The 13963-nt window shown below is 51.8% G+C and overlaps 1 protein-coding gene across 1 annotated transcript in view; it reads right to left on the reverse strand.

The window, feature by feature from the left end:
• Nucleotides 1-13963, reverse strand: part of RAP1GAP2 (RAP1 GTPase activating protein 2) — a 213424-nt gene that overhangs the window by 5631 nt on the left and 193830 nt on the right. Inside the window, exons 19-22 of the mRNA XM_007177458.2 lie at nucleotides 5111-5248; nucleotides 3234-3352; nucleotides 571-684; nucleotides 194-311 (exon numbers count right to left, since the gene is read on the reverse strand). Of these exons, the coding sequence (XP_007177520.2) occupies nucleotides 194-311; nucleotides 571-684; nucleotides 3234-3352; nucleotides 5111-5248 (489 nt within the window). The remainder of the gene's footprint in view (nucleotides 1-193; nucleotides 312-570; nucleotides 685-3233; nucleotides 3353-5110; nucleotides 5249-13963) is intronic.

The raw sequence follows: 13963 nt of genomic DNA on the forward strand, positions 1-13963 counted from the left end.
CCCTCCACTGAGCCACTGCTCCCAGAGGGTGGCGATGGCCAACTGGGCCCTCTCCTGTTTCCACGCGTCTCCTTTTACCTGCAGAGCCTGCACGGGGCTCTGCCCACAGTAGCTATGTTGGTGCACAGAGCGGTATCTGGCTGGGCCCAGGGTGCCCCCCCTTCCCCCCAGGGTTGGACGGGGCCACACCTACCCCACTGTCACACTCCTCCATGACCTCGCCCTCCCCTGCCGTGCTGCTGAAGCTGCTTGTGCTGGAGGAGGAGCGGGAGATGTTGGCTCGGCCATTCTCCTTCAACTTTATGAAGGGCCTGCGGGGAACAGGAAGGCAGGCCCTGGTCACACACCGAGACCCCCACCACGGCCCTCCCGGGACTGAGGACGAGGCAGGCCCAGCAGGCCTGAGCTCGCCCACCAGCAGCCCCCCGCGTGCACCTGCCGGTGGACTTTTGCGTTCCGGAGGGTTCCCAAGGCAAGAGACGCCGACTCTCAGCTTGCCTGGAGCAAAGCACATATTCCCGGGCCCCAGGTGGCTAAAGCCAGCCCCCCCAACGACCACCACTCTCTTACTTCTCCTTGCTGGGGCAGATTTCCGGAGAGCTGGGATTGGATGAGGTCTCGGACTTTATCTCCTGAGAAGAGTGTCCGCCCTCTGGGGTCTTCGGGTTGCTGGATGCACTGTCGCTGAGGAAGTGAGGATGAAGAGGAGTGAGGCCGTGGGCCCAGGTCCCAACCCACCACCAGCACTCAGCACCATGGGGACCTGTAGGGCATAGTGCCCCTGCCAGAGCACGGCCACCGGACCTCCATTCCCACCCGAGCCCCCCTCAGACACTGCAACAGACAACAGAATTCTCTGCTCCATCAGGGGCTACTCCAGGCTCCTGGGTGAGAGTCAAGACCTATCAAGCAAGAGTCCTGGCTTGATGTCCCTGAGCCCAAGTCCACCCCCCACCCAAGCTGGCCATCCCACCCAGCAGAGCTCCAGGTCAAGGGCAGGCCGCAGAGGGAATGGAAGGGGTCTGGGACATCCACCCAACAGGGAAAAAGCCCAGTACACATGGGTTCCTCAGGGTGCTGGCCAGGCCACCCACTGCTTAACTCCAGGGGACACACTTCACACAGACTGTAAAATGAACGCTCTGGATCCGGGTGATGAGGTGGCCCTTGTGCTGGGATGTGGGCCACTCCCGGCCTGGGGCTCCAGGGCTTCCTCCTCCTCTAGTTTACCAAAGACCATGCACAGACACCCACTGCATAGCCAGTGCCCGCTGCTGGGGACATGATGGGCATGTCCTCAATGCACTTCTATTTTTATAACAGCTTTACTGAGATATAATCCACATACAATTTACCCATTTAAAGTGTGCAATTCAATGGTTTTTAGTATATCCACAGAGTTGTACAACCATCACCATGATCTAATTTTAGAACATTTTAGTCCCCCCTAAAAGAAACTCTGGACCCACTCACAATCACTGCCCATTCTCCCCTCCCCCTGGCCCCTGGCAACCACTTGTCTACTTTCTGTCTCTATGGATTTTCCTATTTGGGACATTCCATATAAACGGAATCATACAATATGGTGTGGTCTTTTTGTGACTGACTTCTTTCACTTAGCATAGTGTTTTCGAGGTTCATCTGTGTTGTAGCAGGTATCGGTTCTTCACTCCTTTTTGTTGCAAAATTATATTTCATTCTATGGATATACCACATTTTATTTACCCATTCAATGAGTGATGAACATTTGGACTGTTTCCACTTTTGGCTATTATGAATAATGCTGCTATGAACATCTGTGTGCTAGTTTTTATGTAGACACGTGTATTCTTTCTCTTGGGTGCATACCTAGGAGTGGAATTGCTGGGACGTTTGGTAACTCTCTGTTTAACCCTCTGGTGAACTGCCAGACTGTTTTCCCAAGCAGTTGCACCATTTTACATTCTCACCAGCTATGCACGAGGGTTCCAAATCCTCCACATCCTTCCCAGCATGTGTTATTATTTATCTTTTTGTTTTATAGACATCCCAGAGGCGAGAGGTGCCTCAATGCACTGTTAATGAGGTCACTAATGACCTCCTAATTGTCAACCCGAGCAGGGGTTTGGGTCATTGAGCTGGACTTCTCTGCGTGCCTGACACAGCTGCCCCTCCCTCCTGGAATGCCTCCTCTCCTGGCCTCTAAGATCCACCCCCTCACCCCTACACCTCCAGGCTCTCTCCTCTCTCATCTTCTTCCTAGTCTTCTTCACCAGCTCTTCTCTCTCCACTTGCCCTTAAACGCAGGTCTTCCCCAGGCATTCTATACACCCCCCTGTGTGGTCGTATTCCTTGGTCCCTCTTTAAACACCACCTCCACCCCCAGGGACTCCCATCGCTTCTTCTCCAGTCAAGGCCTCTCTCCTAAGCTCAAGACCTGCCGTTCTGACCACCCCCAATTCTGCCCTTCTCTCCTGGGGGGCCCACAAGGACTCACTCACATGTACAGGTTCCAAACAGAGCTTTTCATCCCCCTCCATAAACCTGGCCCTGGTCCTGCACACCCAAGCTCAGGGGATGATGCCATCCAGGGCTGCAGACAGACAACTTGGAGGCCTGGACATCGGCCTAAAAGCCTCCCTTTCCCTCACAAGACTGTAAGCTTCTGGAAGGCAGGTTTGCATCTTCTGTAGCTCTGTCAGAGCACTGAGCCCAGCACACGGCAGGCACTCAGCGATGCTGCTTGCCAAATTAAATGACAAGAGGGCTCAGTGATTAAAGGATCAGAAAGACCATTAGCAGGAACTGGTTAAGTATGATGCAGTACGAGAGCTGCTTTAAAAAAGAGAGAGAGAGAGAACATTCTAGAAGCCCAGAGGAAAGTTTGATGAACTCCGCCTGGTAGAATCAGGGAAGGTTTCCATAAGAGCGGACATTTGAGTAAGCACTGAAAAAGGAGGCAAAGAAAAAAAAAGAATCCAAGCAATGATTCTAGTTTGGGTCAAAAGGCAACAAGGACAACTTTGGAAAGTCCCGTGCAGAGACCAGGCAAATCTGCTTCGGTGGATAGGGAGCTGAGTGGGTGACGGGGGTGTGCAGGTCCCTGAAGGAGGGACCAGGGTCAAAAGGAAGCCATCTCCTGAACCTACGCAAAGCCCTCCCCAAGGATGGGTTGCATCCATCTGACGGCTCTTGCATCCATCTGACGGCTGCAGCAGTGGTGAGAGCTGACAAACCCCACAAGGGACAGTTACCATCGTGTCCGGCTGTCCGCTTGGCCTTCAGAGCCCGTGTGCAGACGGGGGAAGAGCCCCGACCTCCGCTTGATGGGGCTCCGTGACTGGTTCTTCGCTGTTGCCGCTGCCACCGGAGGCTGCCAACGAAACCGCCAGGATGAGTGCTGACCACACCCCCAAACCCAGCTCTCCTTCCTCTTAGCCCCCTTTCTGGCCTACAGTAGGTCCTGCAATTCCCAGCTGGTCTGGAGGAGATCCCAGAAAACAGCAAGCCAGCCAGGAAGGTTGGGATCTAGTAATGGGATCTGGGACCCTAAGATTCAAGCCACCTGCAGCATGTTTTCCTGTGTTCTTAAGCCAAACCTTGTGGCCCCAGGTAACAATCTACCAAAGACCAGAATTCTTGGAGGAACACGGGGTCAGGGCCACCCTAAGGAGAGCCCTGCATATTTATAAGGACAGGATGACTCAGGGTCACAGACTGAGAACCACAAAGCTGAGAGCCCAGGGAGAGACCTGGTCCAGCCTCATGCTTTACCAGTGAAAAAGCTGAGGAGCCGAGGGGTGAGGAGACTCGGCCAAGGTCGTAATAGCAAATCACCAGCAGATGAGCACAAGAGCCCAGGGCTCCTGACTCTCCATCAGCTGCTCACAAAGAAATGGGTCCAAGCTGGTGTCACAGTAATAAGACAGATTGGGAGCAGCAGAATCAGGTCCACACGCAGCCCCGGGCAAAGGGAGCCCCCCAAGAACATGGCCCTGCTTCGGCCACACACAGGGGGACCACGGAGAGGTGCGAGACTGAGGAGGGGGAGACAAGAGCCTACAGCCAATCTCTAGAGCCCACCAGGCTTCTAACCCAGGCCCCAACTTCTGCCATCCACATGCTGTGCAACCTTGGGTAAGTGACAAAACTCTCTGGGCCTCAGTCTCTTCATCCACAGAATGAAGATAACTGCTCTGCCCTTCTCACTTCACAGACGTTCTGGGAGGAACAAGGTAATAGCTATGAACATATTTGGTAAGTTAAATGAATTATGCAAGACCATTTAAAATACTGATCATTGGTATCATGGTGGATGTGTTCCACTATGAAAAGAAAAAAAAGAGGGGAGAGGAAAGGAAGAGAAGAGGAAAAAAAAAAAAAGAAGAAAGGGGAAGAAAAGACTAGTCTATACAAATCCAAAGTCCCTTTGCTTTTTCAAAGGACTGACTGGTTCCTTCCCTGGCCAGCCCCTGGTGTGAGCAGACCACACTCAAACCCACAGACCTGCCAGGCTTTCCTTGGGAACCGTCTACACAATGACTAAGAGCTTCGACTTTGGATCAGGGAGACCTGCATTCAAATCCCAGCTCTTCAGCTTACCTGGGTGGCCTGTAGCAAGTTACTTAAAACCTCTGGGCCTCCTTTTCCTCAAGGAGGGATGGAGAACAAACACATCAATACCTACCCCAGACAGCTGTCACAGGATCCAATGAGATACTGTCTGTGAACGACTTAACTCAGTGCCTGGTGCACAGCAAGTGGACGGCCGTTACTGTTACCATTAATAATAACAAAGCAAGGACACTCTTCTCACAGTCACGGATTCCAAGCTCCCAAGCAAAGAAACTCGCTTCAGGCCCATTTTGCAGGGTTGGCCTTCAGGAGGAGGCCCAGTTGTCGAGGAAACTCAGAGAACAGGACAACGGGAGGGCCTCTAGGCCGTGCCAGCCCCAGGCGCTACCCGGGATGGAGGCTCCATTTCGGAGGGCAGGGCCTGGGCTCACCCCCAAAACCGCCTCCGTTTCCCTCTGTCGTCACTGGTCTCATCACCTGGCCCAAGCCTCCCCCACTGAGGCCTGGGGGACCCTCCCCAGGACCCACGTGCTGCCCCAGGGCCTGCAGCTCTCACCGAGAAGGTAGTCTTGGTGACCTCCGTGCTGTTATGGGAGATGCCCCCGCTGAGGCTGCCGGGGATGCCCCCGCCATGCTGCTTCTTCTGGCTGCTCACCATGGTCTCCATGGAGTGGCTGCGCACGCGGATGGCCCTCTGTGGGGAGAGCAGGGCACAGGGGCCTAAGGGTTGGAGTCTGGTCCCTCTAGATGACCCTGTCCCACTTGACAGGGTCTGCAGACACAGCCTTCAGCCTGTGCACACATATTCACACACACACACACACACACACACACACTCTCTCTCTCTCTCTCTCTCTCTCTCTCTCTCTCTCTCTCTGTGGCCCACACTACAGTCACTACAGTTTGCAGAGAATTTTCACATATTCCATCCTATGCTCTGGGCATGGGTGGCTCTTTGCAGGCAGAGGCGAGGGAGGACACCGGCCAGGGGGAGTCTGAGGGGTCAGTGCCCCAGCTCCCAGAAAGGTGGACAAAGGCTGTTATCCTCATCTTACAGGTGAGGAAAGTGAAGTTTGGACAGCTCACTAAACCCAGGTGACCCTGGTCTAGTTACCACCTCTCCAAGCTACAGCTTCCTCATCTAAAACGGGAATGATGTGCTCCATGCAGGATCTCCCAATTTGACTCTTTTTTTGCAGCAAGCTAAGTGTGCTTCTGTGTTTAAACACTGGATATCCCTTCTGCCGTCATGCCGAAGTGCACTTTGTGCGACGTGGAATACGTTCGCCTTGCTGAACCATAAGGAGCTCTTACTATTCTGTGCATCAAGCCTTCCCTCACACTTGCAGAGGCTTAAGAGGTTGTGAAGACAAGCCTGCAACCTGGCACAGCTGCTAGTGGAGGAGATGCACACTCAGGCCGGGCAGAGGCGTGGGGTCTCTGGGAGCACAGAACTGCTCAGGCCCACTTAGGGCCACCGAAGAGCAAAGGGTACGTGGGCAAACAGTGAAGTGTCCAGGAGGGGACAACCAGGACGGTCAGGGGATTGTCACAGAGCATGCAAGGATGAGAAGAGCTAAAATCAAGATTGCTGAGCCAGCAGCAGGGAGGGACCTGCAGGCCTACGTTGGTCTGGAACTGGACCCAGGGGCAGTGGCAGTTCTCAGATCGACCCAAGGGAGGATTTCCTGACAAGGGGAGTCCCACAGGATCCTACCTAGCATGTGGATGACGCTCCGTGGTTCTGGAGGCCTTCAAAGATGACCTGAGAGTCTAGGAAGGGAAGTTTCTCTCCAGTAACCCCCAAACCCTCCCATCACTTCCCTTTAATCACTCATTCGGTCACTCAATAATACAACCAGGTGGCAATGCAGCTTAGCAGTCACAAGCATGGAGTGCCAGGGTCCAACTGCCAGAATTTATATCTGGGGTCTCTGCTCCATCACCCATTAGCTGGTGCCCCTGGTAGGTTCCTCATCTTTTCTGAGACTTGCTTGTGAAATGGGACGGAGGAAATCGACACTGTGGGGCTGTGGTGAGCTTCCATATAGAGCTCTTAGCAGAGGGCCCGGCACGTCGTAAGTACCCCATGAATGTGGCTATTCTTATTGTTAATCATAAGCATTCGTTGCGTGCTTCTCATGTGCCCGGCACTGTGCCAGGAACTGGGAGAATAACGGGAAGGGAGTCAAAGAAGTGGAAGACACAGCCCCAACCTCCAAGGAACATACAAGTCAGCTGCGGGAACAAGACACGTTCCTGCAAGTAGGGCAATGCTAAAGACCCAGGGCCCGCGGGTGCGCCCTCTGCATTCATTAGTCACCCAAGGCCCCAGGGCCTCAGGTCCATGTGCAAAGACACACGGATGAGGATATCGCTAGTTGCTCACATACAGCTGCCATGCCCCTCCCCCCACATCCCTTGCTGGCAGAGCCACTGTTGATCCAATGTCCCCCTCTTCCTCCATGAGACAAAGGATTAAATCATGATCCATCTAAGGTAGTCACATCACCCATGCCCTTGCCAGTGGAACATGAAGGGACATCTGCTGGGGGCTTTGTGGAAAGGTTTCCTCAATGTTCCCAAAAGAGATGTGACATGTCTGCTCCTGAAACCACAGCAGCCACCTTGGGGCTGTGAGGGGTCAAGCCTGAGCGGTAAAGCTGATGAGCAGGGGATGGCAGAGGGGAAAGGGGAAGGAGCCTGGGTGACCGTGAGCCACCTTGGGCCCTGCTTTAAGGGAACTAATGGATTTTCCTTATCGTGTGAGCCAGCAGAACCTCAGCTCCAGAAAACTGACGCAGAAGGACGCTGCTCTCATCCTCACTGGGTTCATTCCCGCACTCGCACACACGTGTCAGCTTACACGCTCCACGTGCCAACCTCCAGATGGTCTTGTGTGGAAGAACTAACCTCCTTCCCTCCCTTGAAGTATCGAGAGAAGAGCTTGGTCTATGGCAAGGTGGCCCCAAGAAATTAGCACAAATGTTGTTCCCAAACCAAATAGCAGATACCCCTGGGGTCTCTCCCCAAGGTCAGGAATTCTCTAAGCTCTGACCCAGGCAAGGACCACAACCTACCTGCCTTTCTGTCCTGACGAGGGAAGCTGATTCAGAAAGGAGGACCGTTTGCAAATAAGTGTGGAGCCTACCAGCCTTGCATTGCTGATGTCACCTAGGCTCTCCCGTCTGAGCCAAGGACACCCCTTAAGGGACCTCATCTCTCTCCCTCTCTCTCCCTTTCTAGACCACAGAACAGAGTCACCTAGCAACAGTTTCCTGCAACATGGTTAAAACAGCCAGCACATTCTATTCATTTCATCCCGCAAAGATCATTAAGTCACGAACCCTTTGGAGAACTGAGGGCAGGAGAGGTGGAGTACCACTCTGAGGGGTCCCTGGATAAACATCAAGTTTCCTTAAATGAGTCAAGTGCTCCATAAATCTCAGCATCATTTCATTCCATTGGTGCCCTCATGTGCCGCCACCACTACGGTCATCAACAATGACATGTCAATTAATCATTTACATTCTAATCTGTTCCTCGATGTCTCTTTCCAGAGAAGATTTGACATGGGTCATAAGCCCTGTGTGATGGTATCTGGTCTACTGAGCTCCACATACATGATCTTATTGAATCCTGCCACTCTGAGACGCAGAGAGGATGGCACTGATAGAAAAGGTCCCGGCACTTCCCTGGTGGCGCAGTGGTTAAGAATCCGCCTGCCAGTACCGGAGACATGGGTTCGAGCCCTGGTCTGGGAAGATCCCACATGCCACGGAGCAACCAAGCCCATGTGCCACAACTACTGAGCCTGTGCTCTAGGGCCCACAAGGCACAACTACTGAGCCCACGTGCCTCAGTTACTGAAGCCCATGTGCCTAGAACCCTGCTCCTCAACAAGAGAAGCCACTGCAATGAGAAGCCCGCACACCGCAACAAAGAGTAGGCCCCGCTCGCCGCAACTAGAGAAAGCCCGCGCGCAGCAACGAAGACCCAATGCAGCCAAATATAAATAAATAAAATAAAAGGTCCCTAAAGGTAAAAGATTACCCAGGTCACACCTCAGGTAAGAGATGGAGCCAGGACCCAAATCAGAACCTGGGCCCCAGATAGAAGGGTCCCAGGATCCCCAAAAGTGGTTCATATTGAACATATAATTCAACTGGTTGACGGACTAAGGGTGATTAGAAACCATGGAGCTTCAGCACCTCTCCCCCCAGACATCTCCAACAGGCTGGGAAGAATCTTCCTGAATGCCCTTGGTGCTGCTGTCTGAGTCAACAAGGTCAGTTGGAGGAGATAATGGGCTGACGTGGAATTCCAGGGATGTGCAGGGGAACCGCCTGCTGCTCAAAGCACACAGGAAGGGGTTTGAATGCTGGTTCTTCCCAGCACAGAATGCGAACCTCTTGGAGACAGTCCCCTTGTCTGTAAACACGAGGATGGCCTAAGACAGGGTGTGTCCACATGACCGGACACCTGGTGTGTTACCTGCTTGCTCGGGGTCAGCCCTCCTCCCCCACCCTTAGGGACCGAAGGAGAGAGAGACTATGGCTACCTCAAAACCCTAAAATGATGCTTGATTTGGACAAAATCACCCAGTGACAAGGTCTCAAGTATTCCACGTTTCAGTGTGATATAGAGCGGGAAGTACTAGCCTTTTCAAGCTGGGCAGAAGATCAGGTAAAGGGTGAAGACAAGAACGGAGGGCAGGGAAGAGGGAGGCAGGAGGGAAAAGGCACGTGAAGCCTTTGCAGGGGCATCAGCTCTGCAGGGACCATCTGGACCCGCTCCCACTCAGCCCCTGTACATCCAGGCCATGGTGCACCACTCCTCTGCTTGCATCTTCCCAGGGGCAGGCTGCTCACTGCTTTCAAGGCTGCCTGTTCCAGCAGCGGACAGCCTGACCTTCGGAAAGGTCTTCCGTGCGCTGACCTGACGTCTTACCATTTCTGGCCCCTGGAGTCTTAGACTTGTCTATTCCACATTTCACACAGCTGTCCCTACCTGTCCTCACAGTCCGCTCTCCTCCCAGCCAATCACCATCCCCAGTCACCAGGGTTTCCCTGCCCTCAGCTCACCTCCCGGATTACCTTCAAAAGAGTTCTCCTTGGGGGGAGTCAGAAAAGAGAGAGGGAGTCACTTTCTCGGTACCTGCTATGTCACTTCATCTCAACCAGGGGGGATGAGCACCAGTTGGTATCATCGAGGGAGCACGTCTCCTCTGGGTCAACCACAAACCTCGCTTGCTTACATGGGTTTCGTGAGTGTTTCAATGTAACAAACTCAGTGCACAGGGATGAGCACGGAAGGGGACATGCCTATCGGTACCAGCAAGCAACCGAGGCAGGGGCCCTTGGAGAGAAAGATGCTAATTGCTGTCCTGCGGAGATGGCTCCTAATCAGGAAGTCCTAGGTCCAGAACAGGGTCTTCTGTCCCTCTAGCAGCCCAACGGGAGAAGGAATTATCCCTCTGCATCTCCACCCCGAAAGACCAGAGCTCCAATCCATGAGCTACAGGGCTGCCCTGCCTGCAGGGACTTCTGCAGCCTGGTGCTCCTTTCCTGCCACTAGGGGTCAGATCAGACCAGTGCATCAACTATCACAGTCCCTCGGACGCTGGGAGAAAGTCACCTGACAACTCCCTGTTTGCTGTGGTCCCAGTTCCAATGACACTGGGTGACCTTCCCCTCCCTGGTCCTCCATCCCCTTTCTGCACGATGAGGTCAGCAGAGGACAGGGCCAGCTCAGTGTTTCTTAAAACATGGCTCACATTTGTTTTAGGTACAAAGCATGTGGATACATCAAGTAGCATCACTCATTTCATTATGGACCAATAAAAACACCATGAACAGCTGGCAGTGCCTGAGAATGACATTTGAGAACAACTGTCTAGAGATCAGTATTTTTCAAAGGTGAGTAATGTACACTCCTTTATAAAGAAAACACTTCTTGCAAGACTCCAAAAATATGTCCACGGACCTCCAACAGCAGTGGTCCCATAGACTGCATTTGCAATAAACCTACTTATTCCATAGAAATGTCTTTTAATTGTGAGTTTAATGGCAAATATATATTTAATCTAAATATATATATTTAAATTATCATCTAAAGTAAAAATGCTAAATTTTAAAGTGTTCGTAGAACTGGCAGATTCCTGAGAATATCTCCAAGCACCTCAGTTTGAGAAGCAGGTGTAGATGTCCATAAACCAATGGTTCTGTTTCTCATGAGAGAAAAGCTTAAATTAGAGCCAGCGGGACTGAAGTAAGATGTGAAGAGCTAATCTAAGTAGTGTGAGGTGCCAGGCAGCACAGCCCAGGGCAGTGATGGGTCTGCTCCTTGGGACAGAGACAGAGGGTCACTTCCCTGGATAGTGGGGGAAGAACAGTCACAGAGGCAAGGGCAGAGATGGCTGAGATCACATTTAGTCCTGGGAAGTCTTAGTTATGTTTCCCTGAACCTGTGAGATGAAAATTTGACAGGAACGAGATGAAACGTGCAACTTTTCTTCCTGGAGTCATTTCATGCACCATTCCTACAAGCAGGATCCCATGGAGGTCTGGGTGAGGAACTCCAAGGGAGTGCCAATGATTCTGACACACAGCACCATCCTAGGGGCCCACGAAGAAATACCAAAACTAGAGACAGTTTCCTGAGCTGGGTCAGACCACAGGCCTGGCCACAGGCAAGACCCAAACATCAGAATCCCTCAAGCCACTGGGCTCCATGCTGCTAAGCCTGGCCTGCCCCCAGCTTGGGAGACGTGAGGGCAATGACGGAAGCGACAGGGCAAAAGAGTAAACCCAGCAGGATTTGCAAAAAAGCTGATCATAACCGGCAGAGCTCTGAAGGCTTACTCTGTGTGACTGACCATGACCGTGACTGCGTGACTGTGACCATCCCCTCCCTCGCCCCGCAGTGCTACCTCGGAGATAAGCAGGGAAGCAGAATGCAGAAGCGGGTCTATCTTCAGCCTACAGATGGAAGGATTTAGGGCGGAAAAGATGAGTTCCCTGGATTATAGGATCAAAGACAAGCGATGATAAAGTCTTGAAGCATCTCTATTGGAAAGCCCTTTAGTCAGACCCTGTGGAGTCAAGGACAGATCAACTGCTTCTCCTGCTGGAGGGAAGGGCCTGGACAAATGGCCCTTAGACTCACAACCTGTCTGTAGCTGCTGGGCCATTTTATCCACTGTCCACAGCCTATAAGCTTTTCCAGGTTATAAAAATATATGAAATCTGAAAAAAATAATTATTAACTCCCAAATACAGAAAGAAACCTGAAAAACTGAAAGCAATTTGCTTCATTAAATGTCTGCAAAATATAACATGAGGTTAGCTAGTCAACTGTAGCTCAAGTCTTACATCAATTACATTGACTGTGGGATGCAGGAACAGTTTGATACACTTGCTATGATGGGGGGCAGAGCCTACAAGGTTTTCCTAATGACCAGGTGTCACGTTCACCCCTCTCTCGGCTGGGCTAGCCAACCTGGCTCCCTCTTTCCTCTCCTTTCATCTCGTCTCTTATCCCTCATCCCCCTTTCTTCTTGATTTCCCAATTTCTATTTCACCCTGGCTGCCACTGTCCATCACAACTGAAACAGATGCCCCAGGAATCTCCCACCAGCCTAGGCGAGCAGCTCAGCCCCTACACCCACCCCCATGAGGAATCTCAGCAGCTGGCCCCAACTAGGCCATCAGAGCCCTGCCCTGCTCTCTGTGGTCCAGCCTGGCAGCGAGGGACGGACCCCAGGCTTGCCCGGGCTGGGCTAGCATGGGTGGAATCTTAATGGAGTCGGGAACCAGGAGGCAGTGTCATGTAGCTGTTAAGAACACAGGCTTTGGAATCTGGCAAACCCAGATTCAACTCCCATGTCTGCTGGGTGACTTGGGACAAATTGCTTTGTCTCTTTGAGTCTTAGTTTCCTCACATGTAAAATCACACCCATCATTATTAAAATTGGGTATGAATTATCATACCAAAATTATTATGCCCATAATAATAGCCTTCCTCACAGGGCACAGAGGGCAGTCATGAGGCTTTCGATGGAATAATGTATGTTAAGCTTTCACTTTCCATGAAAACAGTAATAACAGCTAACACTTCTACTGAGCATTTCTTGTATTCCAGGCCACATGTACTTTTCCAGGCATTATTTCAATGAGTCTTCCCACTGATTCCATGACAGAGGTCCTATTGATCACCCCTGTGCTGTTGATAAGAAATCTGTCGCTCAATTGACATATATACACTACCAAATGTAAAATGGATGGCTAGCGGGAAACTGCTGCATAGCACAGGGAGATCAGCTTGATGTTTTATGACAGCCTAGAGGGGTGGGATAGGGAAGGTGGGAGGGAGGCTCAAGAGGGAGGGAATATGGGGATATATGCATACATGGAGCTGATTCACTTTGTTGTACAGCAGAAACTAACACAAAATTGTAAAGCAATTATACTCCAATAAAGATGTAAAAAAAAAGAAAAGAAATCTGTAGCTCAGAGACTTTAAAGACCATGCCCAGGATCGCACAGAGCTGGGATTCTAATATAGGCAGGTCTAACCCTCACCCCACACATACCGCCACCAAAATGGTAGCTTTACAAATCATTCTGCAATGGGCAATCCAGCAGAACACTGACCTAAAGACCAGAAAATCTGGGTTTGAAACAAGGTTCTACCTCTCCTGTAGGTGTAATGTTTTGAGCAGCCCTTCAGCCTCTCTCAGCCTATCCCCTTGTGTGTGAGTGAAAAATAACAAGACCCAAGTTCTGCCAACTGCACAGGATTACAGCCAGCCTCAAATCAGATGCTGGATGTAAGTGCTGGGTGCACCAACATGCACTTGGCAAGCATGTGATGATGAACCTTTTTTACCCCATGCCAGCTAAGTGTCTGTCCAAGCTCTACTTGAATACTTCCAGGGACAGAAAGCTCACTACTTATTTTAGTAGCTCACTCTGGCTAGAAAGCTCTTCCCTTTGCAAAGTCCCCGAGGACTAGCCTGTAACTCCATCCCACCAGCCCTGGCCAGGTCCTCCATTGCCCTGGCAACTGGGAATGATCCTTGCAGTCTCCCACACTGGCTGCTGAAGATTCCTAAGGCTTGTTTCCTTGCTCCTGCCATCCTGCCCTGGGCTCCCCTACCACAGAAAGGGGCAGATGAAAGCAGGAATGTTCTTGGTTTGCACGGGCTCCTCTCCTGCTACTAACTCTTCCCCTGTTCCTTCTTACCAGACTCCAGGAGTCTGATGAGGAGATGATCCAGATCAAAGAAAGGATGTGGAAGATGCCAGAGACACTGTCGTCTGCTCTGACCACTCACACTTCCTGAGACCCCTGCCCTCTGCAAACATCTGTGATGCCCCTGCTGGTCCTGCCACCTCTGGCTGGCACT

The sequence above is a fragment of the Balaenoptera acutorostrata genome, chromosome 20, assembly GCF_949987535.1.
Source record: "Balaenoptera acutorostrata chromosome 20, mBalAcu1.1, whole genome shotgun sequence".
Taxonomy (NCBI): Eukaryota; Metazoa; Chordata; class Mammalia; order Artiodactyla; family Balaenopteridae; genus Balaenoptera; species Balaenoptera acutorostrata.